Below are 20,189 nucleotides of genomic sequence, written 5' to 3' on the forward strand. Positions count from 1 at the left end.
ATATCATTTATCTTTAAAATGTTATGTGACTGTAAAGGTTGGGTGTTGTTATGCCAGTTTCTCAGATAGCAACACTGAGGAGATGCCGACTTATTTCCCTTACATTGTTTTTAAGCGCAGTGTTCTTACATGGTTTTATTGAAAATTATTTTGGTAGTAAACATTTTCCAGAGATATAAATCTTTTCCAGATCTAATTTGCACTTGTTACTCTAGGTATAGTTTACAAGGCTTTTTAAATTTATATTTATTTCTCAGCCTGAGGCAACGGAAGACTTATCTGATGTATGTAGGGCAGGGAAATTTGTTCGCTTTGCTGTGGTAGTGGTTGTAACCCAGCTTTCTTCCTTAATCGCGTCTCCTGGTTCATTGGAAATAGGCTGCATGCAGTCAGGACCTTGTAGGACGTCATGCAATCAGCTCCTTTGAGGCTGCCATTTTAGAGACTTTATTCAGCTTTATTCAGCATTTCTATGGATTACCCTCATTTGAATTAGAATGTAAATCTTGCTCTGGTATCAAGTCTTTAAAACCTTCTTATTAGGCTTTGTAGACAACTTCTTATTAAGCTGTAGACAACTCTTAAAGATAAATCAGAGGGCAAAAAATCTTTTTAGTTTTTGAGGAGGTCTGAGTTGCCTCACTCTGGGCTTTGCTCCTCTTTATCTCTCTTCCTTTTACAAGACTTCCAGATACAGCTATTCAAGAAAGATGATAAGGAGCAAAGCCCAGAGTTATGTCACAGAAGAAAGTTGCTTGGGGAGGGGAGAAAGGGTTTATGAGGCAGGAGAAGGGAAGTGGCAAAGGAGGGAGGAATTAATGATTGATACAAAGGCTTGAAGCAACGCTTTGGGCTCCTTATGCCTCTGGGCTCTGCAGAAGCCTGACCCTCATCCTTTCTGCTGTCCAGGTTTTAAGGTCCCATGATGCCCTGAGGAGCTCCCACCCCAGGGGCACTGTAAGTGCTGTAGGAGAGCAGTCACAAGGCAGGTAGAATATGCCTGGAAGGTATCTCTCCTTTGGTGAGAGAAATTGAGAAGCCTCTCTGATGGCGTCCTTGATACAACTAAGTAGCAACTCTCTCAGTTCATTGCTCGTTAGCCCCAGGCAGGGACACTGCAGACTGGCTAATTGTAATAGCCGAACCATTAAGGGAAATAGCATTAATGAAGGAGAAAGCAGCTAATAAAAAGCCGAACTTGGCTCTTCGTTGAGCCCAGGATATAAGCTGCTGTTAATTTAAATACCTGTTTCTTCTGTTATTAGAATTAGTTAGGAAGAAAGGATTTAGTTGACTCTCTTTCAAAAGGTTGATCAAAAGCTTAGGGGCATTTCTGGATAAATCCAGCAGCAAGACTTCATTTCTCCCAGAAGTAACGCCTGCTGGTTCCATATAACCAGCTTTCTTATACTGAAGTAACCACTCTCAGTAGGACATGTACTTTCCTGGGGTTTTCAGGAGTGGTGATGTATGTTGCTGAGTTTACCTACTCTCCACTTTGAGCGAAATCAATCATCTACATCATGGTAGTAACTCGTGTAAGCTGGGACGTGGAGGGGCGTGCTTTTAATTGTCCCACCCAGGTCTGAAGCTTGTGACCTTGTTTGCATCAGAACTGGGTTCCAGCCAAATAAGCTGAGCACCCTTCAAGCAAAAAAACATCCCTGGAAGCCACAACCTGGCATGAAAAGGAGTCATAGCTTGAGATTCTATACTTACTAATTCATGTCAGAAATATTTAAGAAATTCAGAAAAAAATCAGCATCTCAAGGTTGGAGAGGATTTTAATTAAACTATAAAAATTAGAACAATAAAGAAATCTATTTGAGTTTTGTTTTTTGTTTTTGTGGTTTTTGTTTGTTTGTTTGTTTTTTGCTTTGGGGACTTGTCTTTAAAGTGGTTGCTCTTAGTTCTAGACACCAGTGCTTTTTCTAAGCAGTAGGATTCCCTAGGATCCTGGGAGGGAACTCAGGGGGCTATGGAAAAGGAGATTGTGGTGTTTATGTTTTATTTGGATCTGTTCCACCCATACTGTAGTTAATAACCTTTGACTTGCCAGGAGATGTGCGATCATATAGAAGCAGCATTTTAGAGTTATAAGGCACCTTCAAGTTCCACCTGAGCTCCTTCTTGGGGCAGGGACCCCTCTTAGAGTCACCTAGTCTCAGCTTAAAATTGGCTTTCGGGGGAACAATAAGCCACACACATATTTCTAGTCCATAGGTCTCTGTTGCTGGCCCCGCCCTCTGAAAGGTTATAGGTCAGCATTAACCCTTCCTTACACCGGTCCTTCCCATGAGCATCCTTTAAAGCTTTCTTTCCCCACAGGCCACGAATGTCTTTAGATCCTCCATCCATTCGTCATTTGAGAGAATGGGAGTCCGCATCTTCAGGCCATTGGAGAAGCCTTGTTGGACTGTGGCCACCGTGATTTCTGGAGGCCAACTCAGCTCCTTCTCTGTATAGCAATCTGCACACCGCAGGCTCCGAATAAATGTTGACAGGGCCTTTTTTCCTTACTGCTCCTGTTTGTCTCACCTGTATATTTAGATTTGCTGCTCTTGGATAAAGGGAAAGGAGTTGAGTAAGGGAATTGTATTTTGTTGTTTAAGGAAATGTTAGAGACAAAAGTAATGTATTTTTACTCAAAAATTACCTAAGATGTGATTTCTATAAGGTGAAGTCATCATATGTACCGGCAATCTATAAATGCCCTATTGGCCCTGCTGATTGTGTCCACAGGTAATACACGTCCCTAGATGATACCAATGGCTGTGCCTGTTCAGAGGTCATGCCTGGAGGAATTCTTTCATACATCGTATTTATCTGGTCCCTTTCCTTCAGCTAAATGCATCAACTCCTTCCATCTATGCTCCTCATAGGATAAGAAACAGGATTAAGAAAGTCAGCAGCTTGGCTTAGGCAGCTCTGTTGACTGACCCATAGGAACTGCACTAAACTTCTGTGAGAAGCGAGGACACAAAGCAATGAAACATTCCAAAGCTGCTATCATCCTTACAAGCTTGAATTTATCTCTCGGGATATTCCCCAGAAGTTGTGAAGCCATCGTGGACTGGCCAGTGCCACTTAAATGTAATTTCTTATTTCTCTTCTTTATGCCAACTATTCCCTTTCCCAAGCTGGTGACTTGAACAGATTGCTGAACTCCTGTGATCTTCAGATCAGGTTGCTCATGTGGAATGGAGATAATGATGCCTTCCTTACAGGGTTATTGTGAGTCTGAAATAAAGTCTTCTTGGGAGGCACATTCCAAGGGCTCTCTTCATGCTAGCTGCCCTTCCTACAGTGACTATATTTTCCAACTAAGATTGGAACGTATGTTCTGAGGGGTATAACTATTATGCATGAGTACCCATATGTATTTCTGGGGAAAATGACCCAGAATTTTTAATATTGGTGCCATCTTGGAAATTCTGGGACTTATGGTAGCAGAATTCATAATGCCTAGTACAGGCCTTGGCTCCTAGTAGATGCTTGATGAATCCTAAAATATTTCATAACTATCATAGGGAGGAAAAAACCTGAATGACTTTCTACAGCAATGCTTGATTGCAGGGTCTATTGCTAACGCTTCTTTTTAGTCACCTTACTGTGCGTAGATAGCATAGTTCTGGGTAAAGGGAGGGATAAGATGCTTTGACTTAATTTTATCTGTTTGACATACACAATACATTGTCTTCTGATTTTAGGATGTGATAGGCTAGAAGGTAAAGAAAGGGACTATTTCAGTTCTAAATATGCATGAACCTGCATATTTTAGGTCCTAAACACTTCTTCAATGTCCGAAGCAAAAGCACTCCTCTTACCGGTGAAGCTGAGCTCCTAGTAGATCCCCGACATCAGTGTGAGTGGGATTTGTTGCACCACGCCACCCCCATCCGCCACGGCTGAACAGGCATCTGGGTGACCAAGGGAGGAAGCTCCAGAGACCAGGAGTATAGTTCCCACCTACCCTAATTTTCACGGAGTACTCCCATTGTTTTTTTTATCCTGAAATTATTTCAGGCATGTTTAAAGCAAAAGACCAGTTTAGTTGCAAAACTCTAATGACTCAGTCAGTACCCAGAAGGGTGTTTCTCTCATGAGAGGAGCTGGGCACTAAGAGGAGAGCTGACCTAGGCCACGGGTGTAGACATCTTCTGGAGCCTCGAAGGGATGGAAAGATAGCAGTGCAACTTCACTGCTCTGATTTGATGGATCTGGTTTTCTACTTCAAAATTCATAGTTGAACACCTACATCCTAAGGTGTGTGTATTCCACATCCCAATGTAATCTGTTCTTTCTAGGGGCATGCCAAAAATGTCATGGTCTGTGGCTCCGTGTATAATGTATATTTTAAAAGGAAGACCAACGTTTGCATTTTTTTCTCAAGTTCTTTAAGTTGATCTCGCTATATTTGGGGGTAAACAAAATATTCAGTGTAGTTGTTCAAGTAAAAGAATTGACATTCAAGAGTGTGTTAATTTAGGTTCCTGTGTATATCTATTTGTATTCCTACACAGATTACCATGCCAAAAATGTAGAAAACTGTGCCTCTCAAATTTCGATCTTGTTGATTTTTTTGGTGATATGTCGTTTTCTCTTGTTAATGAAAGCTTATTTAAAGAAAGCCAGTCACCACCTTGAATCATTTTGCAGCCAGAAGAATGTACTTAAATAATTGTGTATTCGAGACTTAAGTTTAGCAAATCTCAATAAATGGCTTCCCATAGGAAAGATTTCTTCTGTTCAAGCTACAGAAAACAACTACAGTACAAGCATCCGCTTTCCTAAAAACCTGCAGGTAGAAAAGAGTCCTTCCCTCAAAATACTGAATATTACTCTTGTGTCCACTGTATCTCTGGTGCCTGCTGTTTTCATCTTGTCTGGGCTGCCGATTTTCAGTGCAGAGACGGCGCACCAAAATGCTGCAGGATGCAAAGGGTACCTGTGGCATTTTTACCAGAGTATACCAGGAAATGGCCATGGTCATCATTCACTGCTCTGTTTCTATGACACTCTTCCACCTCAGTACTATACATAGGCTTCCGAAACCATCACTGGGGCATTCTTGGCATTTATATTGGGAATGGGGACTACTTTTGGAAAAAGATCCTAATATAAGGACATCTCAGCTTTGTAGTAAGGAATCTTTGAAATTACCTGTACACCATCTTTTTACAAGTAAACCAAACTTTATTTCTGTTTTTCTCAATTCCAGAAAAGCTTTATCTTTATTTCCAGAAAGTTAATATTTCATTAGGAATAGGCTCTAAGTTTCTCAACTTTTCAGCCTTTTCAAAGAGTTAATGGTGTAAAAAAACAAGTGCATAAATGCACTAGGGGGATCCCCATGATTTATAGATGCTCTCTATTTTTTGAATAGGAAAGACATTTTTTAGTAATAATAATATTCATTTTTTGACTCTTCTGTAATATGCAAGCAGGGGTGGGAGGTGGGGAGAAATGCCATTTTTCTACTTAGCCCAAAATGTATAAGCTTGATTCGTGTGATAGTCACAGGTTCCTAAGCACTTGGTTTAAAAATGAGCAGCATGAGATGGGTACCCTTCATTGGTCCTTCGTGGTTGGGGGCAGAACTGAGGAGGGGGAGCTGAACACATCCTGGTTTCAGTAGCTGTGCTTGCAGCCACACCACTCCATATTCCACGTAAATTTAAAAAAAAAAAAAAAAGCTTTCTATAATGGTTAGTAAAATTTACATTTCATCCCTTGTCTAAAACTATTTTTAGCCTTATTTTCTCAGTTCAGAGCTTCCTACTGCTCTTCCCACCCACCCCCCACCCCTCTTTTCATAGGTATTACAATTGGCCTTAGAAATGGCGATGCTTCTCTTTTGATCTTCTGGTTGGTTTGATAGGTTGTGTCTGCAGATTTGAGAGCAGAGCAGCCTGTTTTATTTTTTTAGCATCTAAACAGTAATGTTCCCACATCACTGCAATTTTAGTCACATCATTGACCTCCGCTGGCAGTTTATCCCTCTACAACACTCGAATGCATTCATATCACTGTCTGTAGCATTTTAATTTAATTAAGGTAGTGGTTATGATCCTCTTGGGAAAATTGTTATCCCCTCTCTAATGTTAAAATGAAGCACCTTTGGTTTTCATCTGACTGTTTGTTTCAGAGGTGAATGAGCTCTAAGCGGGTGCTTCCCTTCTCTTTGGTTGGGTCAGAGCAGAGAAGCAGTAGTGAGAATAAAGAGGTTTCCTTTATTCGAGAAATTGGATATTTGTCTCCTTAAGCCTCTCTGTCTAGATGTCTCCATCTGAGATGGTGGGATTTGTTTCATTTTTCTAATTGCTGATAATCTGCTGAATGTGCCACTGTGGATGTTAAGTGCATGGTTATAGAAATAGATTGAAAAATGCGGACCATGTGAGTCACCCTAGAGACTAATAAAAAGACAAAAGGAGATGAGTCTGTGGTGTGGGGTTCCCAGGTGTGTGTTTTGTTCTCCTCGGAAAAGAGCCCAGGCACTGAGCTACATCCTCCCTAGGGTTCTGAGTGCGCTGCTGGCCGCTGGGCCGAGGGTCACGATAGTGTGTAATGGCTGCTAGCAAACGCTGGAAGCCCTAGAAGTACATTTTACTTTTACTTTTCCCCCTCTTGATCAAGGTACCCTCTCTTCTGTTACTGATAAGTCTCTCCATTGAACCTTTTCAAAAGAGCTTCCCATCCAAAGCTTATGGTGTCACAGTCTCGCTGAGTGGAAGCCGTCACCGAGAATGAGAGGAGTTCAGCGTCCACACTCACTCAGTCTCTGGCCTTCTTTTCATAAGTTTCCTCATCAGATAGCACAGTTGTCTCCAACTAGAATTGTTTCCAATGGGTGGGGAGGTGGCATAAAATCCCAGGGCAAGCACTGAAGGGTGGCATTTCAGTGTAGCAGTAAGGACAGGGAACCATGAAGAAGTGCAGACACACTTGGGGCTGCCTCCGGAGAAAGTACGGTGAAATGAAGGTACAGCACAATGGTAACTTAGCAAGTCAGAGTATACACATTTTAAAGGTAGTACTTAGCTTGTCTTTTATAAGTAAGCCGGACATAGATTTTTCCCCAGATAAAATAACATCTACTTTGAGGACTGGGTTTCTGCCAGCTTGTCCTCAGTGGAGTTGGCGAGGGGTAGGAAGGCTGGGATGAGGTGGCCTGTCACTCATGTGGAATAGTTACAGGATCTTGGGAGTTTCTCCATGCTTTAAAGAGAAAGTCATCACCGTATTACAAAATGCCATCTTCTTTTTTTTCCCTCGCACTCACGCCATGCCATTTGAAAACTGGCTGCACAATGTTTTCTTCATCAACAGTTTCACTTCTGCAAAAAAACTCTAACAAAACAGAAAGCTATTTCTGGGAGTGAAGTTAACTGTAGATAAGATATCTAGATATATATTGGGACTGGGGGCTTATTCAAGGGTTGAAGCTTACAGAGAATTGGTTATACTAGAAAAACAGACTATTTATAAAATGCTTTAAAAGCCTATTTCACTTCCAAAAAAAAAAAAAACCCTAAACAAATTTTGTAAGTTTCCCACACGTGTGTTTGTCTTTACCTCTTTCACCCCCAAAACCCCAAACCAAATGCCAAAAATATAACTCATCCTTATGTTAGAGTTGCTCAAAATATGTGTGATATTTGGTAAAGTTCAAGAAAAGTGAAGTTGCAAGTTTCGCCTCTAGGTGACCTTTCTCAGGACATCTTGATTAATACAGAAATGAAATTTAGGATGTGTGTGACTGCCCTTAATTTAAAAATTCACCAGGAAACTTTAGGATGTATATTTAAACAGAAATATTTCAAATGCCCTAATTCTTGGTTGAGGATGCCTCAGGGAAGGTATAGCGATTCCATTCGGAAATTACGAAAATATGTATATATTCATTTAAAATCAAAACTTCCTACCACAACCACCAAACTTTCCAGGCTGTGAGCAGAAGAAAACCTTTAATTTGGTTATAGGGCTGGGGGACTCCCCTGCTTCCCTTTGCACATTTGATGAAACATAAAATGTTAGAGAACTATCTTTCCGAAACATAAACACCCCCTTCTCTTTATTTTAACCTGTGATTTTTCTTTTGGTCCTGATTTCTGTTTTCATAATGGCATCTTACTGATCTTTTTCCCCCAACCTATTTTTGGACCTTGTGTGTCCCACTTTACTTTGCCTAGTTAAACCACAGAAACTAACGGAAGTTATGTTTAGTAGGTATGGACTGCAAGTCAAACTAGTGCTTATGTAGATGTCAGATGCAAATTGCAAGCATCTGGCTGAACACAGTAGTTGGTTTCTTGCCATTATTTGCCATGTTTTAACTTCAAACAAATAATAATCCTCCCCATCCCATCGAGTTGTTTTAATTGATCTAACAAACACAAGCCTGTTTGAATTTAAACAGTAGATCTGCTGAGGCCCCCCTCCCCCTTTCCTTGTCAGTTGAATAAGTATCTTCAGTTAAACAGTACTTTTCTTAAATGCAGATGATTCTATGAATGAGCTTTGAAATACTTCAGAAGGAAAGGAAATATTGATTCTGAGATGGAGAATGAAGAGACAAGGAGATACCTATTGATGTTCAGATGATTCCTTACTGTAAAGGAAAAAAATAATTCTTGGATAGTTTTGGTGGTTGTATAATGTGATAGCTGGATAGTGGAAAAATCTTGCTCATAGATTTACTAACTAAATCTCGAATTTATAATCCATCACTTTGAGCTCACCTCTTGTTGGATCTGACTATAGGATCATACTTGGATTAGAAGCCGGGGATATTGCCAGAGAAGAGGAAACATGGTTTTCGAGTATTGGTGACATTAATTATATGACTTGGAAGAAACTCATTTTTGAGAGTCTTTAAAGCCATTCTCTTGGACATAACTGTTCTGTTTCCCCTTCCTGTTTTTCCTCTTTACTTGAACAAACCACCAGTGCAGAGAGAGAAGAAAAAGAAAAGGAGAAGCCCTATTTTATACCTTTCCAGAGTTTTTGTCATGAATCCCAAATGCTAGGGATCTGAAAGACGACCGTATAGTATCTGGAGAGGGAGCCGGTGGGATTGCCGTGAAGCCTGGCTGGGCCCGGCTCAGATGTGCCCTTCCCTTTGGCCCCCACCCCACTCCCTGATTTCACACCTCAGTTCCAAGTGTTCATTGTCTTTCCCCCCCTCCCCTCTTCCTGCCCTTGTTTTTAACAGCAGGAGCGAATTTCATATACACCTCCCGAGAGCCCGGTGCCCAGTTACCCTTCCTCGACGCCACTTCATGTTCCAGTGCCCCGAGCGCTCAGGATGGAGGAAGACTCGATCCGCCTGCCCGCGCACCTGCGTGAGTGTCCGCGCGCGCCGGGGACGGGGAAAGACAGACCGACAGACGGACAGACGGACGGAGGGACCGCAAGGTCAGAATGACTGACCGTGCGGGGACCAGGGGGCCAAGGGGCCTGGGGCCAGGGCTTCAAGCTGGAGAGGGACGAGCTCTGAGATTGTGAATTTTCGGTGACTTCCAAAGCTCCTTTGCAGTCGTTCGCCCCCCTGCTCAGAATGGCTTTGAAAACCTTGAGATTCCTGTCCCTTGTTTCTCCGTGGATTCATTTCGGCTCTCTGACATGTTTCCTAAAAATCTGGAATTGGACAATATATGGCAGAGTCAACTAAATCTTCTAAGAAGCAAGGTGAATTTGTTGGGACAGTTTGTCTTTCTTTCTAGATTCACACTGATTCCCCTTTAATATTTTTTTAGACCTTAAATTCGTCCCAGCTTCTGAGTCAGTCTCACTCCCCGCTTTGCTAATTTTTAAGCTGTGTGCTCTTCCTGTCTCTTCCTCCCTCGTTTTCCATGCCGGATGCTTTTTTTGTTTGTTTCTTTTTATGCGCCTAGATATGGCCTTTCTCTCCCCCTCCTTTCTTCTGCTCCCCTCTCTCTGGCTTCTCATGCCTGCATTGCCTCCACAGTCCGTTTGTAATATTTCCACCTTTCCCTCCCAAATCATCTCTGCCCTTGCCCCTCCCACCTCCCCTGTCTGAATCTTCGACTGCGACTTGGCAGGGCAGCAGGGCCAACACACTTGCGCTGCTGGGGCCAGCTTCCAAAGCAGCCGACACCTGTCATTTCCTTTTTTGTCTTTCTTTCCTGTGCTGCCACCCAGCCCAGATGATACAATGTGATGGGGGCAGCTGGGGAGAATGAATCACCTGATTCCCGCCCTGATCACGATGTCCAAGAAAATGCCAGGTTCTCTGGCTTGAATATTATCCCGAGGGCACAAGTCCAGATTATGGAGGATGCTGGGGGTCACCTTGGCCCTTCCCTAGTTAAATCCTAATAACTTAAATAGTGGCACAGTTGTGTTTGCCATCTCTTTCTGGCATGGGAATGCTCCCCAGGTTATTATTCTCTTGCTCCATCCTTCCTCACAAGCCAGAAGGTTGCTTGCTGAAAGTGGAGAACAATAGGAGACAGAGGACGCAGGTGTCGCTTTACTCTTTCTGTGATAATTCAGGGAGTCAGATGACCATGATGCTGGGAGGTACTGGCGGGACATTGCTGCCTTATCCCTTCTCTCCCACAGTAGGAAGGGTTGCGAGGCTTTTGGAGACCCATCTTCCAACTTGCTGTCTCCATCAGTATTTACAGAATTGCTACATATTATGGTCAGCACATTCCAGCTTCACTTGGGCAAGGAGGTAAAGGGTCCAGTTCCACTCTACGTAGCATCTTCTGCTCAATGAGCTTTTAAAGGTGAAATGGGGACTGTATTGGCGCCAAGGTCATGGCTGCAGGCACTGTCGTCCTTAGTAAACTAGAGTATTGTGGCACCATTGGAGCAGACCAGATTGCAAAAGAAACTACAGCCAGGTCATAGCATCTTTCCCTCCAGAAGCTGTCCCATGACTTGTATAGCCACCTCAGGAGGGAACACACTCAGACAAAACACTCCTACTACCTAACCTCATTCATTTATTCATTGAACAAGTAGTTCGTTACCCATGCTGTGCCAGACACTCTTCTGGATGCCGGGGATATAGAAATGAAAAAAGCAGGCCAAACTCCTTGCCTAGTACATAGAGAAAAAAAATTATGAACATTTGTCTCAAATGGGCTGCTGTTTTTTCCGAGCTTTTTATTCTCATGCTTTGACACATCCTCCCTAATTAAGAGGCCCTAATTCCTGGTTTGGCTCCAGATGGCTTTGCATATTTCAGCTCCTTTACCATAGAACTGCCTCTCTATAGGAAGTTATCATGGTAAAACTAACATACACATCAAACTGGCAGTCAGGAGGCCTTAATTCTTAACCAGTTCTGCTGTTAAACCAGCTGCTTGACTGTGAGTCAGTCACTACAATACTCAGTTTTCCTACCATACAATGTTATGATTGGACAAGAGAACATCTAACAGCCCTCTTAACTTCAAAATATGATTCTCACCTAAAGAATCATTCTCCCTACTTGGAACTGTTCCTTTCATACCAACACTTCAATTTTGGCGAGAGTAGACAGATTCCTCATAGAGCCACAGCTGTGCTGCTTACCACTATTTTGCCAGACCCTACTGTGTGCCAGCACACAATCATAATAGCTAATACCTATTGTGAGATTACCCTGTACGCCAGGCACTGTGTGAAGTCCTTCATGTAAATTCTTATTTAATTCTCATAGCAATACTTATATGGTCGATATTTTTTTTATTACCATGCCACAAGTAAGGAATTTAGAGCTTAGAGAATTCAAGCATCTTATCAAGGTCACACACTTAGGCTCTCATCTAATATGCCACTACATGTGTTCAATAAATACTTTTTGGATGGATAGATGAATTCAGGGTTGACACTTAGCCATTATTCACTAATGTGGCCATAGCATTGGTTTATGGCTAGAATCTGTTCTAACCGCTCATTAGAACAGAGACTCTAAGAATCTGTTCGAAGTGATTCAGTGGCTTTCTCCACTTTAAGTAGGTAGGTGGGTGGGTGGATGGATGGATGGGTGGATCCTCACATACATAATTATCAGATATAGGACTATGTCATATTATTGCTGACCTTAGAATATAATCAGTTGTTAGGTTATGCATTCAGTTCAGGGTGATGATTTTGCCTGAATGCCTACTCTCTGGCATTCTGACTTTGGAGACTTCCTTGGTAATCTGCATGAGCCCTGTTGTGACACCATTAGTTCCAACATCTGGAATGAATCCTCTAAAAGTGGAGGTTCCCAGGCTCTTGCTGTTTGTCCGCAGCTGGGGCTTTCCACATGAGGCTGAAATGCCCTCTTCCCGCTCCTGTTCCTGGACTCAGCTGCCCATCAAGCTGTTTGAGAAACGTCTCATGTAGCTGGTAGGGTGGTTGAGGCTGTGCTGTATACTTGAAGATGCATCCCAGCTGGGTTTCCAAACCTAAAAGAAAATAAATATTCTAACAAGGGAGTTGGGTTGTTGCTGTTTTAATCTGGGATTCCAGACAGTTCCCAGTGGAATGCTCATGGAAAGTACGGGGAAGAATCTGGAAGCCAAGACAGCAGCAGGACTTTTATGGTATTACTAGGTCGAAAGCATTTTTAGCGGCTTGTTTTAAAGAGATACTCACCAGACTGGTGTGCCTCAGAGCGGCTTCTTTTCACCAGTTATCCTCATTGATCTCCAGATAAACTCTCTCTCTCTCGTAACTCTTTATTTTTCTCCTTTCCTTCTTAAAATATATTCCTTCCTGGTTGGAGGAAGGCAGGGATCATAGTATTTAAGATTCTCTTATTGAGGGTTTCTCATCATTTTGTTCTGCAGACTCACAGCTATGGCCAAACTGAGGATACAGCGTGACAAATTAGCAAGCTATTGAGAAGTAGAAAGTCCGAGTGATAAATGGAGCAGAGTGTTAAGTGGTGATTATAGAGGACTTGAAAGGGACAGGCAGGGGCAGTCCAGGCGCATAGGAAAACAGGAGAGCCAAGGAGAGAAGGGCCAGCGCCATGCCGTCTTGGTCTGGCTTCCTTACTGCCCAAATGTGTAGGCCAGTGCCTTTCGGCATCCTACGGCTCCTGGAACTTCCCTGTTTCATCAGGAGAGCAAACACAGTGTGTTTATTGAGAAGCTAAAAATGGCTTTTTTTTTTTTTATTCTTCCATAAAGAGTACTGCTGGAGGATAGAAGAGCTGAAATACAACAGTTTTAGCAGGTAGATAAAAACAAAAAGTTCCATTCTTTAAAGGGAACATAAACCTTTCATCGTACCTTGAAAACACTAAAAAGGACCGAAGACCCCCAGAATTCCTCAACAGGATTACTCTTAATTCTCTAAGCAGAGAAGGGCTATTGCTTAGAGCAAGAAATGCCTTTTTCTAATTCTCACTGGGGGCCTTCACACTCTCATCCCATGAAGGAGAGACTTTTTCTAACTCGTCTGCCCAGAGACCACCTTTTTCTAAATTCATGGAGTTGTGAGTGCTGAGGGCACAGCAGAAGGTGCCGCATGAGGTGGGGCCAGCCCTGGGAAACACTTGACCTCACACAGTGATTCAGGGCGCCCCTTATGATGACAGTAGTACGTTTCAGATTGATGAGGCAGAATTTAAATAAGTAAATGTCTTTTCTTTATTCTAAATTCCCTTTTCCATCATATTTAGTCGATACAATTGCATCTGATGATATAATCACCATTTGCCCAAAGACTTTGCATTCTGCAGTGCCAGTTTGAACTCAAATCCCTGGGAATTGGTATGTAAAAATCGGAACCTAAGACTCATTCATCATATTTAATAGGGTTATGGTTTATGAGGTTGAGGGTTAATAAATAGCCATAGTAGCTGCCTGGAGTTTTCTCGAGTCAGAACACCAGAAATAGTCCCTTGGCTCGACTTCCTTTCTTTGTGAATCTTTCAAAATTCTTACATTACTACTCCTACTTGTGCGTGTTTAATAATTTAATTTAATGCCTTCCTCTGGAAATGTTACCTTGCCGCTCACCCACTTGGCGATTTTGCATTCTCAGCAGAGTAACTGAGTTTAAGTCAGTCATGTGACAAGCAAAGCTATATTAGAACCAGGATAGCGAAAAGAGATTGAGTGTTGCTTGTTTCTAATTAGCTGGAGCAACAAACAATTTTATATGCTTTCACGTTATTTTTGTTTCCAAAGAAGAGGCAAAAATGGGAATTCAATACAATCATAGTATTTTATGTTGTTTTAAGTAACAAAAATGTGTTCATATACACTGTCTCATTTAATCATGTAATAGTCCTTGAAGTAGGTGTTACTAATTCTAGTTTATTGATGAGCTGGCTGTGGCTCAGATTGGTCCACTGAATGTTTAGATTCACTCAGCACATGAAGAATCTAATGTGATTGCTATTTTGGAAGTCACCATTTACCCTTCTTAGGAGGACACATAATGGCAAAGTCTCAGGGACTTGAAAGTGGAGGCACTGATGCTTATCGGAGTCTGGGCCGTGGGGTACAGGGATGGGAGTAGCTGTGGCTGAAGTGATGTACTTGACTAGTAATTTGTGCTGAACCTCCAACAGGCTGGCTTTCATCAGGAAAGTAAGTCTGTTACTATGGATAATTCGTTCTGGTTTTGCTCACCTATTTCGACTCTTCTTTACTCTCTTGTGAGCTCAGGATGAAGTTCAGTTTATCTTTGCAACCGAAGGGACCGAGCCAGCCACAGAGGCCTCAGAGGGCCAGCCTGGGAGTGGGGCTCCACCAAGTACCCCCATTCCTTGGCATTTCACCAAAGATGACCTCCTGAGAACAAGTGCCATTTTCCTTTCGTTCTTTCTGAATGGAAAAGCGTGGTAATAGGAAGGACTTAGGTTCGGACAGACCCAAGTAGCCTTGATTTCAGAGCCACTTCTATTATGATTTAACCTCGCTAAGACTCAAATTTCTAATACATCAACTGATGAGGGTTTCTCACAAGTATCAGAGCAAGTATATATATAACACCGAGCACAGCACATTATAGACTGTGGCCCGTAACACACTAGAGCTCGATTTCAGTTTCCCAATCTGTCAAATAGCCTCTTTAGGAGGTGGCTTTCCCATTTTCAAGGGCCAAAAGAAGCATATATGTCCTTGTCTGTTTCATTAAAGAAAGGGCCTAGAGTTCTGTCTAAACAGTATTGAGACTGATTTTTCTAAGCCACTGTGAACATCAGCTTTCCTCTCCCTATGATTTCTAGAAGCCCTAGGGCACGCCAGCACAGGGCCTTTTCACTACCACATCTACACCTCTGTCTGTAACTGTTTTTGTTTTTTTTTGTTTTTGCTGCCCTTGCCTGATCTGTAAGCCTCCTTCCTTAGCCTTCTCCACCCTTCTAAGACTTAGTAATCCCTTCCCTATTGTCTGCCATTATCAGTGTTTCAAAAATGGCCTAACCTCACACAGCTGCCTGTGACGTGTCATGACATCACCAGCAGAATTGAGGCAAGGACAAAGGGAAGCAGATTTAATTCTCAGGATCTTGACAAAGCATTAATGACTTCTCACAAGGATGGCCAGCCACTGGCATTTTATATTCTGTTCTCCTTAAACCTTCCTTTGAGTGCCTTCACTTTTTACATTCAAATGCTTGAAGGCTTTCTCTTTTTCCAGCAGCCCATGAGGCTGTACCAGGTCCCAGGGTAGCTGCTTCAGATTCAAACAGCTCGAAGAGAAAAAACAGCCCACAGCAGACCAGCCAGGATGCTTTGGAAGGGAAATTTCCTTTTTGGGTTTGCTGTCTGAAAGAATTTCCGATGCAGGCAGACGTTAATTCCTAGCTCCATGCTTCCTGATAAGGAAGCAGCTTCAATAAATGCAGCTATTTTTAGATGTCTTTTTTTTTTTTTTAAATATATAACCAGAGGTCTATTGACCTTTTCTTTCACTTCGCATTTCATGCCATGCTCTCCGTACACATTTAAGGCAGTTCCTCCGGCATAAACTCTATGACAATGAGGCTCTGGTCCTATGGGGGTGGGGAAGGGAGGCCCCTCAATGTCCTTAGAATTCTGAAGGAGACATTTGGAAGCTGTTGGCAATGGGTTGTCCCTACCTGGTGCCGTGAGTTATTTATGTGAGTCCAGAGATGCCCAGCTCTACTCTAGACCCAATATTAAAAGTTTATGACAGACTAAGTGAGAGCCATTTAAAAATGAAAGCCGACAAGAACCTGTCAGCTCTGAGTAGAAACTTGAACAACAGGAAATAAGAAAAGACATTTTGATTTCTTCCGTCTCCTCGACGATCTCCCCTTGGATTTTCCCAGCTCTCAGTACCTCTGAGGTCTTTCTCTTGGCATATTAGGGTTTTACAAAACGAAAGGTACCTGTCCATCAATTCCATGGTTGGCCTCATATGTACCTACATAATCCTGCTGGCAGGATGATAAAGATTCAGTATGATGTTGTTAGAAGTGGGGAATAACTGGAAAATAACATCGTAATAAAATAAATAACTTTAAAATAAAAGTTATTTCTCAGTTATTCCCCACCTCTTCTGCATTATCTCAAAGCACTGATTGGGCAGAGTCTATACAAATATGATATTAAATAATAGATGTTTTCTCCTATTTTCTTCATGCCTGAGTTAAACCTCATCGGCAGTTCAGATTCTTAGAGTTTTTGACAACAATGATGTTGACCACTTTGTGCTTTTCCAGAAGTAAGTGTTACTGAGGACCTCCAGATGTTACTAATTTCACTCTCGGCAATAGGAGAGTTCTGGTTCAGCTGTCTGAACCATCCATGTATGTTTTTGGGGTATTTTTCTCTGTTCTAAAGCAAGATGGAGCTAAATTTGAGAGATTTCAACTATCCCATGTCTGGCCACATGCTAACTGTAAATTCCCAAGAACGGTTCATCACCCTCCCTTTATATTTACTGCTTCCATCTTGGGTAGGTGGACTAAACCCCATTGTTTTGAAATTAGTCTCTATTTCTGTTTTCTCTAGATCATGGATAGAAATAGCCTCAAATGGGGCTCTAAGATTTCAGTAATAGAAATGCAGATTGCAGATATAGATACTGGATAAAGAGCTGTGGATGTGTGGTGGATACAGATTGGATGCCTGGAAGGAAGAGTCTAACCCATGCAGGGCTGTGCAGGGCTGTGCAGGCCTGTGCAGGGAATGCTTTATTTCGCTCCTTCAGCTGGGGCTGAATTCTCTACTCTGGGGGTGGAACATGAACTAAAGTGATTCACTGAGGAGGACAAAGATTTGTAAGGAAAGATGTCACAATCATTAAAAAAAAAAGTGCCTAGGTCAGTATTGCAGGGTGTGGAATAACACTATCTTATGGGGTATCAGACAGTTTATGTAGCTCCACTTTAGAAGTAGCAGTGTTAAGATTTCATTACCAATTTGTTTTCCAGGAATGGCTTGCCTCTCTCTGAAAATATGTTTCTTTTTGTCGTCATACTCCACCTCCCAGTTTATAGGAGCTGTGCTCCTCCTTAGGAGCCATTCTGAGGCCACCTGTGTATAAGATGCCACTTTAGAGAATTATTGTTACAATAATGTATAAGTAATCATTGTCACTACTATTTATTGAGCACTTTTTAATGCCAGGAACTTTATACATATTATTCTGAATAATGGTTAACACTGCAAGGTGGATATTATAGATCTGTTTTATATTTGAGGCTCAGAGTGGTAAATCACTTGCCAGAGGCACAGAGAGAGAAAGCGAAGGAGCCACAATTTGAATCCAGATCTAATTCCAAAATCCAGTCTTTTTTTTCCTCTTCATTATGTGGCTTCTTAAAAGTATTAGGAACAACATTATTTCCTTTTAGCCGTTGATTAGAAGGAGAAAGCCAAGCTAACAGGTTGATTTTTTTTTTTTTAATTTAAAGCAAAATTTGTATAAACCATGGACAAGAAAGGCAAAAGGGATAAATAAAATCAGAGACAAACTAAATTATCTTTTGAACTTTTAGAGGTAGGTACATTTTCAAACTCATTTCTCTTTGTAGACTTATCTGCAATGTATTTTCAGGTATCCATGTAAATTCTGAAGTGTTACAAACAAAATTAAATGAAGTAAAACGAGGTTCCTATTGCCCGCAATTTTCCATCTTTTTAAAAGAGATGATCAACCTCCCAGATTATTATTATACAGTAAGAAAGGTGTTGTGCTACAATGGAGATTGTATTACTGGGTTCACAAATTAAAGCATTTCACTTCCTAATACTTTTTGTTAATCTGACCTGCTTTAGAAAGATTGTCTGATATTTTGGTACCTTAGTTTACCCACTTGGCATATGTGCTGGGAAACTATTTCAATAGGACGACACAGCAAGGAGTGTGCTTGTCTTGGGGTCCATCCTCTGAGCATTGGCCTAGCATGATTACTAATAGGTCACCCCAAACTATTCATTCATTCTCCCTGGGCTGTCGTTTTCTCATCCGTAAAGCCAAGTAGCCTGAACATATATGATTCTTCAGCTTCTTTGCAGCTCAACCATTTGTTCTTCTCTAAGAAGAGAAATCCAAGGGTTGTTAGCAGTGGAGCCTTATCTATAAATACTAAGGATCATGATCATTCACTTGATTTCGAGCACTCAGTATCAAATTTTAGTGCAGATGGTGGTATTTCAGTGATGCAGAAAGTGGTCCTCTAGCTGTGATTGTTTTGTGAGGATGCCCTTCTGCAAGGAAATATGGAAATTCAATGCCCGACACTGTTGGACACTTCCCTGTGCTGCCCATGATTGAGGTCAAGTACGATGCCAGCTCCTAAGACTTACAGGCCTTCTGAAGGCAGTCATGGCCGCTTGTGCCTTATGCTGGTTCCCACGCCCGGACAGCCAAATCTCAGGCCTGCTTCCCTGTTCTCATAGCCCCTCTTCTGGCCTGACTGCATTACGCATAGGTGTGGCTTCTGGTAAGTACCTACTTGACCCAACTGTATGATCTGTGAGAATGCCCTCCACAACCTTAGACACGTTGGCCTTTCCTGTAACCTGTAAAATGACAGTGTGTATTTTGCTCCCTCTCTAGATGGTGTCCACTGGGCTTTGGGGGTTATAGAGCCGACTGATCTGCATAGATAGGCCATACTATACTCCTTCAGCCAGCCCCATAGCACATGCACAGTTAATATTGCATTAATTAATTATGGGGGAAAAAAAGCACAGTTGGCAAGAGAATGAAGGCTTTCAGCTTCTAAAGTAAAGGCTTTGATGCCGAGCTTTAAAGTACATTTCCATCTGCCCCAGCCAGCGGAGAGAATCTGTGACACTTATACCATCCCTTGGGCATCAAAACTCATGCCCAAGAAACTATTTCTAAATAGAGGTCCCGAACTAGTTACTGAATCATCTCCTCATTGCCATGGGCTGTGAAAAGAGGGCTGAGGATTAGAGAGAAAAGAATTGCCCAAAGCAGCAGTAATTGGTGAACAAAGGTGAGGAGGGGTTTTATTGTGCCTCCTGAAGCCTCTCTTGCATCACCAACATCAGGAGCTCTTTATAGAGAAACAAATATGAGCAAAGGATTTGGTTCCAACCCTCTTGAGGAAACAAAATTACTCTTTCTCCTTCCTCCTTTTATGCCTTACTTCAGGAAGTAGCCCTAAGGCAGTGCCAGTTCACAACCTGTTATTCTGAAGGGTTGGAAGGTTCGTCTGTCTTGGGCCTATTTTCCTACTAGGCGTGAACAGAAGCGGGAGAAAACTTTCCTTTCTTTTTCATTCCGATTCCTTCCGCACTGTCGTTCTCACGGAACTGAGCTCCCACACTTACTCCTTTCACTTCCTGTACAAGGTGCTGGAGAAGCCGCCTCGCAAAATCCCCGCCCTGCACCAACAGTTCTGGTTCCCCTACTTACGACTCCATCATTTTGTGTGGGGCTCTCACTGACCTTAGAATTTGGCTACGATTCCAATGTTTACCCAGATGTTTGGGGTTTTATTTAAAGGTCTTTTAGGAACACAAAAGTAGAAGTTCCCTAAGACAGATATTTCTCACTTGCGAGTCATGGGTTAGAAACGTCCTTTTAAACTACACTTTAATTCTCTGATCATGCTGAGAGGAACTCAGAGACCTTCAGAAATCTCAACAGATAGAAGATTTGTGTGGCCCTTGTAAAAGGAAATTCTTTTTCTTTTGATTCTTAGGCAAAGAAAAATTTTACTTCAGATGAATCCAGGTGAGCGAGAGAGAGAGAGAGAGAGGGAGAGAGAGAGA

At 42.1% G+C, this 20,189-nt stretch overlaps 1 protein-coding gene across 4 annotated transcripts in view; it reads left to right on the forward strand.

Annotated features, from left to right (window-relative positions):
• ETV6 (ETS variant 6) overlaps positions 1 to 20,189 on the forward strand; it is a 217,738-nt gene that overhangs the window by 76,990 nt on the left and 120,559 nt on the right. For 2 of the 4 annotated variants that reach the window (XM_015590066.2, XM_025047431.1), the window contains one exon: positions 9,221 to 9,347. The exons of 1 other annotated variant lie outside the window; for it this stretch is intronic. In XM_015590066.2, coding sequence (XP_015445552.1) covers positions 9,221 to 9,347 — 127 coding nt within the window. Of the gene's footprint in view, positions 1 to 9,217; positions 9,348 to 20,189 lie in introns of those variants that run through there. One more of the 4 variants, XM_015590065.2, reaches the window with a different exon arrangement.

Source organism: Pteropus alecto, unplaced genomic scaffold, assembly GCF_000325575.1.
Source record: "Pteropus alecto unplaced genomic scaffold, ASM32557v1 scaffold103, whole genome shotgun sequence".
NCBI classification, from domain to species: Eukaryota; Metazoa; Chordata; class Mammalia; order Chiroptera; family Pteropodidae; genus Pteropus; species Pteropus alecto.